Source organism: Strongylocentrotus purpuratus, unplaced genomic scaffold (assembly GCF_000002235.5).
Source record: "Strongylocentrotus purpuratus isolate Spur 01 unplaced genomic scaffold, Spur_5.0 spur5_scaffold_3, whole genome shotgun sequence".
Taxonomy (NCBI): Eukaryota; Metazoa; Echinodermata; class Echinoidea; order Camarodonta; family Strongylocentrotidae; genus Strongylocentrotus; species Strongylocentrotus purpuratus.
This window is the reverse complement of record NW_022145609.1, coordinates 115001-136920: the sequence shown is the minus strand read 5'-3', so window position 1 is coordinate 136920 and position 21920 is coordinate 115001. Positions and strand designations below refer to the sequence as shown.

At 36.8% G+C, this 21920-nt stretch overlaps 1 protein-coding gene across 2 annotated transcripts in view; it reads left to right on the top strand.

The window, feature by feature from the left end:
- Nucleotides 1-4398: 4398 nt before the first annotated feature.
- The window catches only part of LOC115928632 (cytosolic carboxypeptidase 6-like), a 71675-nt gene continuing 54153 nt past the window's right edge, over nucleotides 4399-21920 (top strand). For both annotated transcript variants that reach the window (XM_030996164.1, XM_030996166.1), the window contains exons 1-5: nucleotides 4399-4499; nucleotides 6480-6602; nucleotides 8898-9022; nucleotides 9865-9959; nucleotides 14528-14744. In XM_030996164.1, the coding sequence (XP_030852024.1) occupies nucleotides 4475-4499; nucleotides 6480-6602; nucleotides 8898-9022; nucleotides 9865-9959; nucleotides 14528-14744 (585 nt within the window). In that variant the 5' untranslated portion in view covers nucleotides 4399-4474. The remainder of the gene's footprint in view (nucleotides 4500-6479; nucleotides 6603-8897; nucleotides 9023-9864; nucleotides 9960-14527; nucleotides 14745-21920) is intronic.

The following is a 21920-nucleotide window of genomic DNA, read 5'->3' as shown; positions in this document are numbered from 1 at the left end:
TGTATAGAATAGATTGGACTTTTTTAAACAACCTTCAGGATATAGAACAGATGTACGATACATTTATATCGGTGATAACCACTGCATACAACAAATGTTTACCTTTGGTACCAAATAAGTCTAAACGATTGAAAATCAGAAAGCCTTGGATAAATAAAAGTTTGATACGGTGTATTCAAAAGAAAAATAAACTTTACAAAAAATTTATACATAATAGGTCTTTTGTAAATGAAAATAAATTCAAATCTTACAGGAATAAAGTGAATAATATGTTAAGAAAGGCAAAAAAAACACTACTTTTGTTTAAAATTTGAAAATTCGAAAAATGATATTAAAGATACATGGAAAACTATCAATACCCTTTTAAATAAATCAAAACCCAAATTACCCACATATATTATGAAGGATGGTAAAATGGTTGAAAATGATCAATCTATTGCAGATGAATTTAATTCCTATTTTATTTCCTCATGTTCTGGGTTTGATGCAAATAATCGCCTTGCCCAAGTTAATACCATTTCTCACACAGATTACCTACATGTCCCAACTTCTTCTTCAATATTTTTTAAACCTATATCACAAAATGAATTGATTGAAGTGTGTAAATCATTAAGAAATACAAAATCTTGTGGATATGATAACATAGGTTGCAATGTACTCAAACAAATCATTCATGCTATTGTAAAACCATTGGTCTACATTTTTAATATATCACTGTCAACTGGTACGTTTCCAAGCAAACTTAAAATTGCTAAGATTATTCCCGTTTTTAAAAAAGACGACCGTCATTCATTAAAAAATTATCGACCAATATCTTTGTTACCTTGTATATCTAAATTACTAGAAAAATGTGTTTATAATCGATTGTATAGTTTTCTTTCTAAACATAATATACTTACTGATTGTCAATTTGGATTTCGACGTAATCATTCCACAACCCATGCTTTAATTGATTTGCAGGATAAAGTGACTTTAGCAATGGAAAAAAATAATTTTTGTATCGGAATATTTATGGATTTATCAAAAGCATTTGATATAGTTGATCATTCAATTCTCTTGTCCAAATTGAACTTTTATGGTGTACGTGGAAACCCTCTTAATTTTTTTAAAAGTTATTTATGCAATCGACGTCAATTTACTATGTATAATAATAATGCTTCTGATTTTGCAGACATAACACACGGAGTTCCTCAGGGATCTATACTTGGCCCTTTGCTTTTTTTGATATATATTAATGACTTAATTCAATCTTCTCATATCATGCAGTATATTATGTATGCAGATGACACAACTCTTATTTTTTCACAACCTGATTTAAATAATGTAGAGCACGAGGTCAACAAAGAATTAGACAAGGTTTCAACTTGGTTCAAAGCTAATAAATTGATAGTAAATCTTTCTAAAACAAACTTTTGTATATTTCACAATAAGAGTAAAAATGTTTCCAATGTACTAGATAAGGTAACTTTAAATATTGATACTACATCTATATCAAAATTAAATGTTGTAAATTTCCTTGGAGTATCCGTAGATAACAACCTTCGTTGGGATTCCCACATCGATAATGTTATAAGCAAGGTATCAAAATCTATTGGTGTTTTATATAAATTAAAATTTCATGTACCATTTCCCATTTTATTCACTTTGTACAACTCACTTATATTACCTTATCTTACATATTGTATAAGTATTTGGGGAAATTCGTGTCATGGAAAAATTAATACCCTCTTCAAATTACAAAAGAAGGCTCTACGTATTTGTACAGGTAGTGATTATTATGCCCACTCTGCTCCGTTATTTCTTCGTTTAAAAACCCTAAATGTTTTTGATTTGTTCAAATACCATACTGCACTAATTGGTTTTTATTTTTTTCAAAATATACTTCCAAAAAGAATATCCTCCATATTTTCGATCAATAACCAAATTCATACTCACAATACTCGGCTTTGTAACACGTTTCATTTATGGAAAGTAAAAAGTTCATTTTCTAAAAAATCAGTAAGAAATACTTTGCCAAACATATGGAACACTCTTCCTCAAGTCCTCCGCTTTTATAAAAACAGTTCAATATTTAAAACAAAAATGAAACAGACCTTTTATTCTGAGTACCGTTAAATTTACCTTCCAAACCTTTTTGCCCCCCCCCGCCTCCAATTTTAGATTATTTCATACATATGTTTGTAGTTTTTTGTCTTTATATTGTATTTATTGCTGTATTTTGTGTTTATCGCTATATTTTGTGATATCTCGAACTCATATATGCTCAATAATATAAATAATATAAATTATAATATTCGGGGAACTTTTTATACAAAGCCACCATGGGCCTTTCCTATGTTCTCCAATTTCATTTTAAACTATTGTAATAACTGACCATTCCTTGTATGTATTTATACTTGTATGTTTATTTGCATTTGCTGTGTTTTTTATGGAAATGAAATAAATAAACGAACTTGAACTTGAACTTGAACTAATAATAATAATAATGATGGTGATGATGATGATGATGATGATAGATAATGAGCATAACAATGATAGTAACAATAATAATTACAAAACATTCATGTATAGAGAAGACATTACATAAATATATCCCAATGCATGCACTTTCAGGAAAGAAAAGAAAAGCAAAGAGAAAATATGTTACTAAGTTCCTCTTATCCGTCTATGGTCGTTCATGAAGTTGGTCACAATAATGAAAAATACAATGACAGAGAAATGAGCTTATGTTTATATTATACATTATACTCCTTCCCCTTCTCGATATTCTCCTAATTCTACTTCTATATCTTCTTTTTACTTTCCTTCTCCTTCTTCTTCTTATTAGTCCCTTTATTATTATTGGCTGCATTTTGTTAATTGATAGGTGAGCAGAATAAAAAAAAGGTGTTGAATTGGGCCCTGGGCCTAGAAAAAACAACAACTAAAAACTGAAGGAGTGATGGGGATTTGGAGTGGAAGACTTGGAACGGAAGGAAAATTATCTAAATCAAAGAAATGTCGTGATCGTGATCGTGATGATAATGATTGACTGATTGGAGATGATGATGATAGTAATGATCAAGCGCGCCGGAAGGAGTTTGGGATTTTTTTTATTTTTTATGTATTTTTATTTATTTATTTATTTATTTTATTTTATTTATTATTATTTTTATTATTATTATTATTATTATTTTTTTTTTTTTTGGGGGGGGGGGGGGGCAAACATTCCAGGGGCCCGCTCACCTTCCAGGGGCAGTGACGTAATGAGCAAAAACGTTTGGAAGGGGGAGCAGAAGAAAAATCTGCATCGCCACCACTCTTACACGTTACATGCAGACCCCGCGGAACGTTTTTCAAAGTGAGTATTAACGCTCAGGTATATAGAGCGTAAATTGGCGTGGGGTCCAGGGCCTGAGCCCCGGCAGGGGATCAGGCGGCCGAACCCCCGGAAGCTCAGGGTTTTTAGGCATTAAATTACGGTCAGATAAGCATATTTATATAACTTATTTTTGACACTGCAGGCAGGTCACTAATTGGCTGGGAGTCCAGGGGGCAGAGCCCCCTGAAGCTCAGAGGTTTTAGATATTTAACTACGGTCAGACGGCATCCAGGGATGCGACATTTGTGACATTGGCAGGTCACTTATTTTTTTCTCTCTCTTTCTTTCTTTTTCTCTGTAACATACTTTTTCAAAAAATGAGGGGGGCTCGAGCCCCGAGCCCAGCCGTTCTGCAGGCCCTGATATGAAGGCTTCTAAATAAGCATATTTTTCGCCTGACTGAAAATTTGGGAATTTCTAATTTTCCAACAAACGCATAAAAAGGTATGGCTTAACAACAAAATTGAGGAAAAAAAAACCCCGGAAAATCATTTCATTTCAGCAACATTTGTAAATCACTGGTATCGAATAAGAAATAACCCCCCCCCCCCCCCCCCACATCAGTACGCCAGCATTTGAGGGCTCATGTCTTCTTACCCCTATAACAAAAACACACACGCTTTCCCATCCTCTCACAATATTTCCACGATATCGCTATTAAAAGAACCTCCATTGATGAATATAGGCGACATGCGGAATGTTAGTAAATTTAATTCCTGTTATCTTTCATTTTCTTTGAATGGAATTTTGAATGTGATTTAATGCAGGTTTTTATTATTATTATGTTCTTTTGGGCTAAAAATACAAACCATCTTTACTCCTTTGCTGTTTTTTTTCTCTTGGAGGGGGGGGGGGGGGCGTTTTGGGGGCAAAAATGCGTTTTCCCCCACTTTTTGTTTGGGGCCGGAGGGGGGGGGGGCGGCAAGTGCCCCCCTGCCACCCCACTTCCGGCGCCTATGGTAATGATGTTGATGAGGATAATAATGGTTATGATGATGATGATGACCATGATAAAATTGCAAGCGAGGTCTGTCTTGGATCACTCGCAGCGTCTTTTGCCAAGCAACCAGTTTACTGCGCATGCGCATCTGATACTTTCAGCTCTGACGAAAAATGGCAGACAAGCGAGCCGATTCTGGTAAGTGTGTTTTAAAGTCTAAATTGTACCTACGTAGATAACGTTGTCAAGTTTTAAAATATTTATTGTTCATGAGAAAATGTGACAATGTGAGTAAGTCTGCAGATTACATGGAGCGAGGCTAGTGACCCGGACAAGTTGACCGAAATTGTATGTGCAGTCCCATGTGTTCTTATCTGTGTATTGTATTTTGGTTGGATGAATAATCTATTTATTTGAATGAAAGTTTGCATAGCCTTGCGCACACATAGTAGCATTAGTACCGCCTCTACGCTATAGATCTGCACCTCAAACTGGAGCTATCAGTAAAGAATTATGCAAACTTCTTGTATGGTTTATATTATGGTAGATTATTTACACGCATGCACGATACTGTAACTGAGACTGAGTAGATCTAGGTCTAGAGTAGACTACTGTCTGAGCGACGACGTCGACATCAAACTAAGCCCTAAACGGAGGCTTCCCGATGTCAGATGTGATCCAAATTCAGGTGGAAAATGCGATATATGATTATGATTAAAATTAGTAAAAAATTGGGCTAAAATTCCTTCGCTAAGAATGGATATGAAACTGCTAAAAAAAATACACAAAGTAGAGTAAAGGAGCCGGTAATCGGCCAGCTCCAGTTTTTGGCCGATTGGTTGGATGCAAGGTAAAATCCCTCTAAAATACATCGCATAATAGCATAACACATATCCCACACACACCATACCATGCCAGTGTCACTGAAGAACCACATTTGCAATGAAAAATATATCCTAAAATATCACATTTTAGCGATGTAATCGGCGGTCCTGCTACCCGAATCTGAAAAATTGAGTATCTTACGCGTGTCTGTAAGAAATATGGGTACCATAAAATGAGCTTTATTTCAAGTATTTTTCAGATTTAGAGCCCGATTTTGTGCTAGTCGCAAGCTAAAAAGTATCTCCTCGCATGTATTAAATCAATGCAGCCGCACACCGCAACGCACACACGATATCTCTGTCTAATTCAGATTCCAATATCCGATCACCGCAGTACTAGTTTTCGGCCTGGCGAGCTCCGGGGAGCTCCGGTGTGGGATATCTTCTCCGCCCGTTAGTGCTATAGATCAGCGCGGAAACGCACGGTGCGTGCGCGCGCTTCCTATTGACTTTGTACATGCGGCCGAAAACTGGTACGCTATGCCGAAAACTGACTCCGAAACAGTGAAAATTGAAATGAATATTGTCATGGCAATTCGTGATTTTTTTCTGGGATTCTTGTTTTGTTTAAATAATAATAATATTTGCTTCATGATTTGAACAAAAAATGATAACAAATAGGAAGTGAAGGGTCCAAAAAATAGGATTTTGTCTTAAGTGGCCGAAAAACCGGCTCCTTTACTCTACACTAGCGCCATGATGACACCTAAATTATAAATAAATAGTGAAATACAATCTTTTCAACTTACCGATGATAGAATTTTTGTTGTTGAAAATTAAATATCAAAACGCGAGTCCACTGTCAAACTTTTCGATCAACCACTTTGTATTCATTGTGCATTTATTTGTTGTCACCGTGTATGCGCGCTGAATCTTCATGTAAAATCGTTTACACAAATTAGATCGTAATGCGTAACGAGACACGCCAGAGGAAAATCAGCGGCGTTTTTAAAAGTTTTTCTACATGATTTTGAATCAGCTGGAAATTACAAGCGGTGTACACGAAAGAAGCTGTTTTTGTAGAACACGATTTTCCTTTGCCACTTTGATGACAGTATTGATTATTTTAGTGTAAATATGCAGGGAGTGTCAATGCATTTAGATTAAAAATCCTGTGAAAACTTGAACTGCCATTTAACTATGAACATCTTTCTAAGATTGTACCACACACACATACAAAAATGACACTTTTGTGAATCAGAACAGTTTGTACAATCTGTGAATGTTTCATACAGACAGAATTATCGGTATTCATGGTATGTCTATTAATATCTGTATTTTTGTTAACACACAGGCTCTGAAAGTGATGCTGATGATGCAGTTGTTGGCAATCTTAATAAGTTCACTGTACTCCCACTTGGATACAGTGGCAAACCTAAACCTGGACATCTCATCTTTGATGCATGTTTTGAATGTGGTGAGTGTTTTTTAATTTGTTTTCATTCTTTTTCAGGAGATTTAGGTAGTATTCAATCATCAATTTTAAACATGTAATTATGATAGGACTCTATGTTCAGTTGAGCACATCAGCAGAGTAATATAGACATGCAGATGGTTGAGCTAACCAATAGAATTCTAACATTTAATCCTGTTTCTATATCTGCATTAGCCCTTTACTATGATTTTTCCTAAGTTTACAATTGTTATATCCAAGCCATCCATTATGTATGATTAACAATTCAGAATGGCTGCAAACCATTCCTTCTTCAAGGTTTGCATAACTCTAGACATCTGCAATTATTCCTATGTCCAAGAATATTTTAGTAATGGTCTCAAGTGTTCTTTGTTGTTGTTGTTTTGTAGCCACTGGTAATGTTTCCAACATTCTTATGGCAAAGAGGAGGAAATAAACTATAGATCCAAAAGAAAAGCGAAAGAGAATCTCTATCTTGCCAATTGGCGTAAGCGAGAGTTAATGGTAATAACTGCATGGTGATTTGTCAAGTTAATGTCCAAATATCAATAACAATGTTGGTATAGTTTGGACTTTACAAACATACATTTGTCTATGGACTTTGTGTACTGACATACTGGCATTTGCAGGTCTGTTTCTTTTCTTTGAGTGATGGGCAGATCTTTTTGATAATGAAGACAAAAAGAGACTTCCTGAATGAAATGTTCAAAAGAGAGATAATGTCAAGTAGTAAATAACCAGAGAACTTTATATCCATTGTTGTGGGCCCTTTGACAGTACTGAGCTAATACTTCACACCATTTCTTTGTTGGATATGGAATATAAAGACCAGGGAGCTTTAGGTCTTTAGTTTGATAGGGCTTAGAATGATGATCTTGACCCTGAATAGTGGATTAGTCAGCTCTATAGAGTACTAGAGACTCATTGAATGGGTTGGGTTGGGAGGGGGTTGGACGAGGTGGCTCTATAGAGTACTAGAGACTCATTGAATGGGTTGAAGGGAGGGGATGGGGGGGGGGGGTGCTCTATAGAGTACTAGATTCATTGAATGGGTTGGAAGGGGGGAGGATTATGTTACACCTTTAGCTTAACTTCACAACATCATTGATTGTTTGTTTCATCAAGTCTTTATTTCAAAATAAATTGTCATACATAAATACCAGGAGCATGGTCCCATTTTGGATGCATGGCAGGTCATAAGATTTTTACAACACTATACACGAGAAAAAAACAACAACACATTTATGCAATATGATTTGCAATCATGTACAGATTATATAGTTATTCTGACCGTCCATTACTAAATGAACGAAAATATGTACCTGTACAAAGGAATATTACTTAATAAGCATTGTATGATCTGAATGTATTGTGTGTGCTGTGCATTTCACTCTTTGGGAACAAACAGTACCATAACTTGCACTTCTGTATTTTATCTTGTGCCGTATTAGACTCTGATAGAGATGTACATACATGTATTGTATTGTATTGTATTTATTAAACTTCATTGATGTACATCAATATTCTGTTTATAAATATATAATCCCTTTACAATGTAATGTAACAATCAATATTCTGTTTGGGAACGTCATATACATCATATAAGTCAATTTACAATGTAATGTAACATATCAATATTCTGTAAACATATATACCATATAAATCAATTTACAATGCAGTGTTTATAGCAAAACAGAAGGAAAATTATATCCAGTAGAAACACTCTTGTTTCCTTTAGTAATAACATGACATAATGCATAATATAATGTATCATAAAACACCCAAAGATTTAGATATATAAAACATAATAGCCTACAGCACTTTTCTAAATAAATTATAACTCATTCAATACAAAATGTACATGGAATGCCTAAAATAAATGACGTATTTTGCAAATGTAAGTGCATGACTTCACATGGGGATCAGACCAAAGATGAAATAGCAAGATGCACGCATATGCCTTTGCTGCTGTTACTAGTATGATGGGCTGCTAATTGTATTTTTAGTATCATTTTTTGAGAGATTGTAATAGGTAATGAATGAATATAAAGATCACTATAGAGCATGAGTACCTCTCAATTAGGTTGTTTGCATACATGTACATGTATGAGTGATGTATTGATATTAAAAGCTTCGCACATTTCAATCTATACTAAAATCATATAAGATCTGCCCTGTTAATAGACATGGAGAAATAAAAATATGATTTCAAACACACCATAACTCATCAATAACTTTCATTTTTTAGTGAAAAGAGATAAATCTGAATATATTTTACTGGTACTGTTTCCATCACAGGTAACCTTGGTCGTGTTGACTACATCACAGAGCATGAATACGATCTGTTTGTTAGACCCGATACCTGTAATCCTAGGTTTAGGGTCTGGTTTAACTTCACAGTGGAGAATACCAAGGCAGATCAGGTCAGTAAGATATCACAGAGTTTCAATACCCGTTTACCTTCCTAACCCAGTGTATTATCCGTACCTAAGGACCTCTTGTGGACATGATGTAGGGTGTAACAATCATTATTTTGTGAATGACAGATGTTGTTTCTTATACCATGATACTTTTCTTCAGGTAATACTGGTTGTCTTCCAGTGTTTATGAACATAAAAGAAACTGCAAGCCTCATATGTGTACATGTGTACATGTGCAAACAACTTCAAGCACTACTGGAATTTACCCAGAAAAAATTCCTGTGAAACATTTTAATAGACACTTTCCTTGGATAAACTTCTGAGAGAACAGGTTACCGGTAATGAGATTCTGAATTTGACAACATATTATTATTGTTATTTTTTAATTTTTGTTTTATTATTATTATTATTATTATTATTATTTTTTTTTTTTTTTTTTTTTTTTTTTTTTTTTGGGGGGGGGGGGGGGGGTAATAATAAAAATAATCTTTATGTCTGGTGTATGTTTATTTCATGCAAAGCTAGTGAATTTTAATCATAAATACAATGAACCAGTTTAAAAGCCTGTTTGAAATTGCAAATTGATTACACATTTTTAAAGCCCAATGATGTTTTATGTTTTATGTTTGCTTCATGTAAAGAAAATTGAACCTTGATGGAAACTTACTAGTTTTTAAGAGTACTGGTATACACAGAAAACACTTCATGAGATTTGAAGAAAAAGCATATTGCCCATTTTTTATATGGTCTGAAAGTTGCCTGTGACTGTTTCATTTTTTGAAGGAAAAATATTTGGGGCTATTGAATATGGTCTTAAATTTGCTTGTAATTGTTTTATTTTGCAGCGTGTGATATTCAACATTGTTAACTTCAGCAAGACGAAGAGCTTGTACAGAGAGGGCATGGCACCGATGGTTAAATCATCAAGTAGAACAAGATGGTAAGGTCAAAGGCCATTGCATTATCTTGAACTTATGTCGTTGATACATGTAGGTTATTCTGTATTATTATTAATAATAATAATAATATTACATAAGATTTGTATGGCCCCAAGTCCACTTATCAAGGCGCAGCTTGTGCAAAAGATGAAATACATGATAATAACAAAAGTGTAACAGAAAAGGTACAGACATGAACATACCTGCCAACCACCCCGATTTAGGCGGAGTTTCTCCGCATTTTTCATACCAACTCCGAATTCCGAGTGCATGCATCAAAACTCCGATTTTTTTAATTTTAATTTTTTTTTTTTTTTTTTTTTTTTTTTTTTAAATAATTTTTTTAAAATTAATATTTTGTGTGTGCGTCCGCCATTTTCAATGGCAAAATGTCCATTCTGTCCTGTAAAGTATCCTACAAGCATCTCACATCAGCAATTTGGGGATGTTTATTCATACCTGCGTACAGCCCACGTGTATTTATATTACATGTGCAGTCAGGGGCGTACGCAGGATTTTTTCAAGGGGGGGGGGGGGGGTTTAAAATCGGGCCCAAAATATTTTGCTCCCGAAAAATTTAAAATCGCGCCGGCCGAAAAGTCGCTCAGGGGGGGGGGGGGGGGGGGGGGGGTAAGCGGACACTTTTTTTTTTTTTTTTGGTTTCGAAATTTGAAAATTTGACATTTTTCTTCGTTGGGGGGGGGGGGTAAGGTCACCTTTTTTAGGTTAGCCATGGGCATATATATATATATATATATATATATATATATTTTTATTTTTATTTTTTTAAATATTTTTTTTAACTAATAAAAAAAAAAAAAAAAAAAAAAAACCAAAGGGGGGGGGGGGGGTTAGGTTTTTTTTAGGGGGGGGGGGGTTTACACACATAAAAATACCAAAGGGGGGGTTTGAACCCCCAAACCCCCCCCCCCCCCTGCGTACGCCCCTGTGTGCAGTTGATACGCCGTGCATAAACACTGTATACATTGGCGTGTTTTCTTCAATGCTTGTGCGATGACTGCGATCGTGGAAGCTTGTTATTTACGGGACTTCCTCAGATTTATTTTGGATTACTACTACTATATACCTTTGCAAAATAGGGCTCCTAACTGAGGTGGGTAGTGAAACATGTAGTTTTGTGAGTGTTCACATTTCAAAAATTGTTTATGTGTGGGGCGAAAAGGTTGAAGGAAAAGGCCCATTTGCACCATTAAAATGGAGAGAAAAAAAAATAGACCCTAAAGTGCTGTGTACCCCCCCCCCCCCCCAATCTACGGGCTACTACCCCAATCCTTCGGTGGTTCGCGACCTCGTAGTCCATCCAGAAAAATTTACTCCTAATTTCTCTTGTCTCAGGTTGGCAGGTATGCATGAAGGTACTGGTTATCAATTATAGGCTAAACAGATATTTCTTAAGATTATTTTTTAACACTTCACCAGAACTGCTATGTTTAATCCATTTAAGGAGACTTATTCCATAAAGACGGCCCAGCATGACATAGGTTGGCTCCCCCCACCTTGTTTTAACCCTAGGAATAACAAGTAAGCCAGAGTATTGATAACGCAACTGTCTAGACGGAATGTAATGCTTGATTAAGCTGTAGGAAAACCTATTATCAATGTACATGTACTTAAGACTTAAGTAGTGAAAAAGTATTGTAATATATGTACCTAATATGTTGTATACATTGTGTTACATATTGTAAAGTTTTCTTTTTTTGTGTCTCCTGTGTATTGTGTTATTGTGCTTTTTTGTGTATCGGCCTTTTATCTTATTTTGTAACCTCAATTGAACTGAGGTAATTTTATAGAATGGTCAAGAATGGTAAATACATAGCCACTTACTGACTTGAAGGAGATGGTCTGTTTGTCCACCCCTCCACAAAACCAAGAAGTGCTCAACATCAAGACAGATAAATAGAAAAGAATATTCAATTACGGTAATAATTAGAATGTTAGGTACTTGGTTTGAAGACCAATTAGGAGATTTGGTGCTTGAGAGTTGACTGGATACTTGTAATTGAAATGAAGTGAGTAGGAAACACAGACAAGATGGCTGCCCTATCTCTCAGCTGGAGAGCAAGGGGGCTTCATATTGTCATCTCATCAGACATTGGTTATTAAAGATTCTCTTTTGAAGGTATTCTTGAATTCTGGTAATGATTGGAAATAAATTTATCAGTCTCAAACCTCAACATCAACATGTTCTTATTGAAATCAAAATTTACTTTTTTGTTGTTGAACATTACTTGTATAGAGAACAAATTGTGAGATGCTTTTCCTTAAATTCTTAGAAAAATAAATACAAATTTAAAGTATTGTAAATTATTTACCCCCATGTCAAAAGAGTCTAATAGTATTTTTAGAGCAACAACGGATGGCATGAAGAATACAAAGAGAATGAGATAGAGTGACAACGATAAATTAAAGATAGAAAATGAAGTATGATTGAGAGAAAGGGGGGGGGGGGGGGGGGGGGAGTAGTTAAGGTGCTACACGACAAAAATGGAAGAATTGTTATATTTGGAATGTAAATTTTAATTACATGTGTATATTTTGTATAATGTTGTTATAACTGATGCATACTGTAGGAATGAACTTTGGTTTGGAGTTGAAAAGTTGAAAAGCCAATGCTAACCCACCCTATACTCTTGGTCATCCTGAAGACACATATTTGTTTGTATGAACTCCGCTGGATGGGAGAGGGACGTTACAAAATCACATACTATATCAAATGGTAGATTTATAAGTTGATGAGTAATACAGAAGATGGCAATGGGCACATTAAGACAGAGAAGGATTAAATTTTCAACCATATAACCAATCAACCATCTTACCCATCCACCTATAATTATTGTGAGTAAAGAGAGGACTAAAGCTGTCTCTTATTTGTACTTCAGTATCTCAAATACTATATTTGTTGTTGAAAACTCACTTTGTCACTATGTTTTAAGTTAACCCAGCTGTACTGCTTGACCGTAGGCACTTAAAGGTGTTTATAATTAACCCCATGGTGCCTTCCCATCTCTCCTCTCGTTCTAAGACAATTATACATCTTTTATATATTTCTACTCTATATTCTACTATAACCAGGCTTATAAGTACCCCTGTGTTAACCATGTTCATACATGGCATCGTTTCCCATGCATTCCACTCAGTCCCTCACTGCAAGTCTGAACCCATCCACTGTAGAAGCGACTGTCATGTATACAGATTTTGCAGGGCTGGAGTGGTAGTTATATCCCTTGGTTGTGGTAGCGAGGGGAAGTGGTTCATTGAGGGCTAGAGGCAAATCACTCCAGTGCCATTATCAATCAATGCAGGATGCGTTCTCTAACAGACAAAGGCCCTTCATTGAGGCCTGGCTCCCACTTTCCTCTGCAAGATTTCACATTTATTAGGAATTAATGAATTTTTTGTTATTGGAGGCCCTCTATACATGCCAGGATGGTACGGGCGATGCGTTGATTCCATTAGTAGCTTTCAGCCTAAGTGTGATTGACATTGACTTATTAGCTGTGATTGATTGGAGGGCTAGTCTGAATCACACTCATACAAACATTAATAGCTCAAATTATGGGCAATAACTCTCAAAATATAATTTTCTGTTTGTTTGTTTGCTTTATCAGAATGTCTGTTTAAAGCAAATAGTTTCGACAGCAAGAAATTTAGAGACCATGAGACATACTTTAACTGTCAAATTATTTGAATGTGTACTGGTCTTTATCAAATATCTAGATGTATATATTTTTTGTATAAAGTTATGGATTTGCATTTACTACCAGCCCATGTGTGTTCTAGCTTGATTGTTTTCTTTATGGAAGCTGACAATATGCTGTAGAAGTATTGAATTTTAGTCTTTGGCAGTTTGTGTTCTGTAATCAGATTAAAGCAATTAATATTTGGCTAATTCAAATAATGTAAACCTGATGAGGGTCATTCATTAAAGTTGGGGCAAAAAATATGACGATGTCCATGTAACGTAGGTATGATTAGATCCCTTACTACACATGGAAGATGAAATTATCTGTTGGAAGATTTTTATGCAATGAATATAGAATCCCCTGCCAGAATTGTTCCTGTTTCAGTTGCTTTTCTTCAAAATCTTTGCTTAATACACATTTCTCTTTTTACTAGCGTTACATGGACACCATATTCATATATCATTACATAATTTTTAGGTCCATGATATTGATTAACCATGAAGCTTGAGTACTTCTGAAGATAGTTGGCTATGCTTTTTATGCAAAACTCAATTTGAGCAAACATTGTTACTGTCGATAGGAGACATAGTTTCTCACTTCTGGTATGTTACAAAAAGTGCCCCAACTTTCTGGACGGACCCATAAATAGGATGCCTATTTTCCTGAACTCAGACATCAACTCTAATGGACTTACAAAGCACCTCTTCTATTCAATACAAGTGTTATTAAGTGTAGTGTAGAAAAAACTCATAGTAAGTGAATGTTCAAGTTGCAAGTATATATCATCGTCTTTCATTGTTTTTAATTGGTTATGAATTCCAATAAATTCAGGAACTTTATTCCATTGTTTTGTGATCTATTAACAGGCAGAGGATACCATCCAAGAATGTGTACTATTACCGATGTCCAGACCACAGGAAGAACTATGTGATGTCCTTTGCTTTCTGCTTTGATAAAGGAAGTGATCTCTACCAGTTCTCCTACTGCTACCCTTACTCCTACACTCGACTACAAACATACCTCTCGGCCGTGGAGAAGAGAAGGTTGGACTTTGTCAAGAGAGAACTACTCTGCCTCAGTGTGGTAAGAACCGGTTCCTTTCCTTCATGTGGCATGTTTGTGGAGGTTCTGCCTCAGTGTGGTAAGAACAGGTTCCTTTCTTTCATGTGGCATGTTTGTGGAGGTTCTGCCTCAGTGTGGTAAGAACAGGTTCCTTTCTTTCATGAGGCATGTTTGTGGAGGTTCTGCCTCGGTGTGGTAAGAAAATGTTCATTTCCTTCATGAGGCATGTTTGTGGAGGTTCTGCCTCAGTGTGGTAAGAAAATGTTCCTTTCCTTCATGTATCATGTTTATGGAGGTTCTGCCTCAGTGTGGTAAGAACAGGTTCCTTTCTTTTATGAGGCATGTTTGTGGAGGTTCTGCCTCAGTGTGGTAAGAAAATGTTCCTTTCCTTCATGAGGCATGTTTGTGGAGGTTCTGCCTCAGTGTGGTAAGAACAGGTTCCTTTCCTTCATGTTGCATGTTTGTGGAGGTTCTGCCTCAGTGTGGTAAGAACAGGTTCCTTTCCTTCATGTTGCATGTTTGTGGAGGTTCTGCCTCAGTGTGGTAAGAACAGGTTCCTTTCCTTCATGTTGCATGTTTGTGGAGGTTCTGCCTCAGTGTGGTAAGAACAGGTTCCTTTCCTTCATGTTGCATGTTTGTGGAGGTTCTGCCTCAGTGTGGTAAGAACAGGTTCCTTTCCTTCATGTGGCATGTTTGTGGAGGTTCTGCCTCAGTGTGGTAAGAACATGTTCCTTTCCTTCATGTGGCATGTTTGTGGAGGTTCTGCCTCAGTGTGGTAAGAACAGGTTCCTTTCCTTCATGTGGCATGTTTGTGGAGGTTCTGCCTCAGTGTGGTAAGAACAGGTTCCTTTCCTTCATGTATCATGTTTGTCGAGGTTCTGCCTCAGTGTGGTAAGAACAGGTTCCTTTCCTTCATGTGGCATGTTTGTGGAGGTTCTGCCTCAGTGTGGTAAGAACAGGTTCCTTTCCTTCATGTATCATGTTTGTGGAGGTTCTGCCTCAGTGTGGTAAGAACAGGTTCCTTTCCTTCATGTGGCATGTTCGTGGAGGTTCTGCCTCAGTGTGGTAAGAACAGGTTCCTTTCCTTCATGTGGCATGTTCGTGGAGGTTCTGCCTCAGTGTGGTAAGAACAGGTTCCTTTCTTTCATGAGGCATGTTTGTGGAGGTTCTGCCTCAGTGTGGTAAGAACAGGTTCCTTTCCTTCATGTATCATGTTTGTGGAGGTTCTGCCTCAGTGTGGGAAGAACAGGTTCCTTTCCTTCATGTGGCATGTTTGTGGAGGTTCTGCCTCAGTGTGGTAAGAACAGGTTCCTTTCCTTCATGAGGCATGTTTGTGGAGGTTCTGCCTCAGTGTGGTAAGAACAGGTTCCTTTCTTTCATGTGGCATGTTTGTGGAGGTTCTGCCTCAGTGTGGTAAGAACAGGTCCTTTCCTTCATGTGGCATGTTCGTGGAGGTTCTGCCTCAGTGTGGTAAGAACAGGTTCCTTTCCTTCATGAGGCATGTTTGTGGAGGTTCTGCCTCAGTGTGGTAAGAACAGGTTCCTTTCCTTCATGAGGCATGTTTGTGGAGGTTCTGCCTCAGTGTGGTAAGAACAGGTTCCTTTCCTTCATGTGGCATGTTCGTGGAGGTTCTGCCTCAGTGTGGTAAGAACAGGTTCCTTTCCTTCATGAGGCATGTTTGTGGAGGTTCTGCCTCAGTGTGGTAAGAACAGGTTCCTTTCCTTCATGTATCATGTTTGTGGAGGTTCTGCCTCAGTGTGGTAAGAACAGGTTCCTTTCCTTCATGTGGCATGTTTGTGGAGGTTCTGCCTCAGTGTGGTAAGAACAGGTTCCTTTCCTTCATGTATCATGTTTGTGGAGGTTCTGCCTCAGTGTGGTAAGAACAGGTTCCTTTCCTTCATGAGGCATGTTTGTGGAGGTTCTGCCTCATTGTGGTAAGAACAGGTTCCTTTCCTTCATGTGGCATGTTCGTTGAGGTGTCGCGGTATAGTGGTTCGTCCATGTGACTCTCAATCCAAGGGTCGAGGGTTTGAATCTCAGCCCAGCACTAACATTCTTTAGCAAGATATTAATCCACATTTGCCACTCTCCACCCAGGTGTAAATGCATACCCTATAGGATGTGAAAGTCATTCTCGTTTGCTAAGCATTGTGAGTGTGTGATAATTGCTAAATAGCGCATGGCTTGAATGCTCCTTGTTCTCCAACGTGATGAGATACAACGCCAATGTCTTGAGTGCTATATAAACCCAAAATATTATTGTTATTATCATATTGTCTGCTAAAAGCCAGTAATGGGAAGTAAATATTTAGAATGCTGAAAAATTTAACATTCCTCATCCTTTCTTTTAGAAACTTAATCCTGTTTCTTATTTCATCAGGACAAACCTTGTGTTGTTAAATTGGCAGTGCCTTTGTATGCACTTACATGTAGGACTATATTGGTAATTCATAGGATTAACAAGTCATTCAAAAAGTCCTTTTTAGATTGAAATGATAGTACCGTAGGCAATAGAGGATGGTAAACCAGAAAGCTTAATAAAGGCATATTACATCTGATTTAGTCAGTGTAATGCATGTATTGTAGCTCGAGAGGTTTTCTAAGCAGTGTGCACCCGTTAAATCTCAACCCCAGGCATGTAGAAAGCAAGAAGCCAATCTGACTGCAGAGCTGTTAATAGCTAGCACAAGACCTCAAGTCATAAACAAATGTGGCTTGCACGCTTCATTGAAACAAAGAGATTTAATTGAGAATGATGAATTAGATTGGATGGGTAGCGATGCAGGGAAGAACACACTATTCTTGATTTGCTTTGCTTCATCTTCAATGGAGGGTGACTGATAAATGAGGCCGTAGGCTCTCTTTAGATATGGACAAACTTTCTATTTGATGGAAGAGAGTGGATTCTCTGAAGAGAGTGTTAGAATCAGCAGCTTGAAGATGAAATGCATGATATGAGCTGAGAGGTACAGGACAGTGACATCATGGTGTAATCAAAGTATTTTGGTCTAAATGTAAGATTCAATTTCTTGGAATAAAGACTGTAGAGCTTGTGTATTGGCAAAGTATTAAGTGATGTCCAAATGCATGGATATTGAAGATCAAGGTCCATATTCTATTAATTCTGTTTTAAACCCAATCTTGGGTCTTAGATCACTTTTAACGAAGGAAAACTTAGATTTCAGATTAACTTTCCTTGTTAAACCTGAATTGAACAAAAGCTTAAACCTCTGAAGAACCATGCATGCAGGAATGATTATTGTCTTCAGCGAATGTTTCATGGGCATTTTAAATAAGAGAAGGGATGTGGACTTATACACAATATACAGGTGGTATATTATGATCTTTAGATAATTTTTTTCCTTCAATAATGAATTATCTCAAAGTGTAAATTTTGTAGAGGGGTGACCATGATTTGTTCATCCCTTGAGAGACCAATGACAGTAAACGGTAAGAGCAAACAGTAGCATGAAAGAACGGCCTAGCTGCCATAATGAAGTCAAACTTAAAGTCGATCTTAGTCTTTGTGAAACACCCCCTGATATTTATAGCGAAACATGAACAATAGAGGCATAAGTAATGAACTTCATTTTAGAAAATTATGAATATCTTGAAATAGCAAAAACATTAACTAACTGGTAGTCTAATTCCCTGATTCAGATTAATGAACAAACACTATGTAAATGTAGAGTGTAGATTGTATAGCCTGTCATTACCAGGCAGTGATTGCATTGTGAATAGTAGAGTACTCATACAAAGGCTTGAAGTAGGACAAGGTTGTGACGAAGCCTAAAAGACAAAGGGATTGATCCCATAATGGCTAAAAGCACATCACTTTTTTGTGATGAACCAAACTTTTTGCTCCACCACTGTATAGGGAAAATCTCCATTACCAGGAGACAATGAGCAAGCAAATTGGAAAGATGTGGCCTAGATTGGAAACTGATTTAGAACTAATTGATCCTGACAAAGCATGATTCACATTGAGATTATGAAATATGAACAAGCTTTGCAAAGGTTAATTTGATTAAGAGATCAACAAGGAGCTAGCATAAACATTTATCATAGTTTTGATGAGAAATTTATAAAATTTTAATAAATAGGAAGTTGATTTTGTATGAAAGGTGATTGATGAGTACATGAATGAGAGAGAATAGAGCCGTGCTTTTCATTTCTGTTTGGTTGAATCTATCGGTTGTATCTTTCTAATGAAAATGTGAAACCTAAAAAGTTAAGATGTAACAGAGAGAGAGAGAGAGAGAGAGAGAGAGAGAGAAAGGGGGGAGAAGATTAAGAGAGAATTAGTGAGTGAGAGAAAGAAAGAGAGAGGGATAGGGACAGACAGACAGAGAGGGGGGAAATAAAGAGAGAGCACAAAGAGAGTGAGAGATAGAGAGAGAGAGAGAGAGAGAGAGAGAGGGTGAGATACTTAAGGTAGTGAGATAGGGATGGTGACAGAAAGACAAAGAAAGATGATAAAGATACATGTACATTATAAAAGGATCATATACAGGACTTACAAGAGGACATGCATAATTTATAATTTTCTCAGGAAAAAAAGTGATGTTAACTTTTTTCAACATGTTGAAAAGGTGTAAACATTTCAACAAAAACACACACACAAACACACCGACACACGATGTATAACAATATTATGCAATATAAGTGAACATACATGTAGTTGTGCAGAAAGTGTGCTTCTCCTGCTCATTCACCTACATCTAATATACTTTCTAGGGCTGTGAATGGGAAGTTATTGAACAGAATCACTAAATGTGGGCCATTATGGTGATTAGGTTGAACATCAGGTGAATTCTTGAAATGTCAATGCTATTGGTTTACCAAGGTGAGGTGTAAGAACATGTCTGGACTCTATACAGAACTTCTTATAACTTGAAAAACAAAACTCTCAAGTTGCTCTTAAATATTCAAAGTCACTCCTGAGTGGCAATAGAGATAGGGAAATATTTCAAGTCCATACCTGAGTTTCAGAAAAATAGTATTGAGAATGCAGTACCCTCCAGCCAGCCCGCTGTCTACAACCTCTTTCTTAGCCGCTGCTTTCATGGTTAGGTGTAGCCTTAAACCAATCAGGGGTTATTGAAAACATTTCTGGGAGCACTCTAAGAGGACCATCCCAGCACAGAAACTCAAGTCTAGATTGGAAAATGCTTTAGGGTATCGAGACAAGTCAGAACTCTGAAAGCATTATGGAAACACACTAACAGCTTATCCCGACGGATTGACACGCACACCCAGCCTTTACAAGTGCCCCCTAAAGTTATGAGCCACCATCAAAGATTTTCTTTTCTCTCTTTGTTTTTGTTCCCTTGTTGTCGCTACCAAATGCTTTAGCCTGGTGGAATACCTGGCTGGCTGGTGCATTTATTTGTTTACCTCTACCCCTATACATTATCTTGAGAATTCATCCTCAGGCTTGATTTCTGCTCTAAATGCATGAGTTCCCTATCTTTCTCTCTCCTGCCAGGGCTAGATCCTCTAAAGCACTGCACCACATACAAGCACTTGATTTTGGTTTAAAATAACCGTCATCCATAATTCATCCGCCATGCATTTGCATCGGGGCTGTGCTGGCACTCGAGCTTCTACAAAGCGCACCATTGAGTGCTCCTGCCACAGGGCACACGTACGCGTGTAGGGGAGCGCTGCTTGCTTGCTTGCCCTACGTAAATTCTCCCCTCCTGTAAATTCAGTAGGTCCCCCACAAATGGATTTGCCAACAAACAGAAATCGAACTCCTAGACTTTTTAACATTCCCAAACATGAAGTATGTCATGCTGGTATTCTTTTCCATTCCTCTTTCAGGTTTGTTGTTAGGAAGTGAGATTGTTTCTTGGCCTCGGGGGCTGTCGTGTTTGATGGACTAAAAATGACCCGGCTTTTATTTCCTCCTCAGGCTTGCTTTTTTGTAACATTTGGATTTTGCCCTTTGCCTCTTATTTTCTAAAAGGAATTTCATAAGTTTTTTCTTGGGGCATTTTAATTGATCTGCATTGAGCTTTACTTGTGGGTGTTCATATGAAGTGATTAGGTATTCAAACAGCTGCAGATTATGTATTTCCTCATTTATGGATTTATGTGAGTAAATCACTATGTAATGTATGTGTGCAGTAGAATAATCAGTTCAAATGCTGTAATAGTGATACAGTTCTTGAAGCAAGAAGACATTTCAAAATTGTTTACTCTCTGTTCCAAAAAAATTATGAAAATACTTTTGTTGGTTGCTGAAACAAAGGAGGAAACTGTACCACCTAATATCTACAAAATACAATTTGAGGAGTTGGGGGGGGGGGGGGGGGGGGGGGCTTCACAGCTAAGATCCCAAATTAATGAGATATATTGGTAGGGACCTAGATTTTTAATTTCCATGACCGATGCCTGTAAGTGACCATTCATTACTAAGTGACCCCAACAAAACCTATTTACTTCTTCTTCAATTTGCAATTTATATTTCAGTAACACGAGTGATGATTTAATAATTGAATCTGATCTTAGATTGTGAAGTATCAACAACTTCTTGGTAATGTTGAATGGTATGACAGGCTTGAAAATAAAATTCTTCACTTAAGAATCTTAATTATTCAATTTATGTCTGGTTTTGGAAAAATATCAGTTGAAAGTGTACATGAGAATGGAGAGAGAATAATTTCGAGAACCAAAATCCTGAATGAGAGAGAGAGAGAGAGAGAGAGAGAGAGAGAGGGAGTCAAAGAGAGAGGCAAAGAGAGGGGGTAATTAGAGAAATGTTAAAGAAAGAGAGGGAAAGGATGGGGTTTCTATAATCTTAGAATGTGTATCTTTGTTAGATGTCAAACTGCTGCATAATATGTATGTACTTGCTAAAGTGTGGTCTTTTTTTCCTACTACCAAAGCCATGAATACCAGATTACAAAATGAATATATATATTTTCTGATATAGCATCATCTCAACAGTTTTTTTTATTTTTATATTTTTTGACTAAAAACATACATTCATGTTACCTGCAAATTTCATACAGAATTCTTCTTATACATTCTACATACGTCAAATCTGGTTTTATAAGGTATAAAATGAATAAAAATGCAGAATATTAATTGTTTGTTGTAAAGGCTAATAAAGAAACAGAGGTGGCAGAGGTAGAGAAGGGTAATATTAGGTATGCCATTTTCTTGCTAAAATACTTCTCCTCAAAAGTA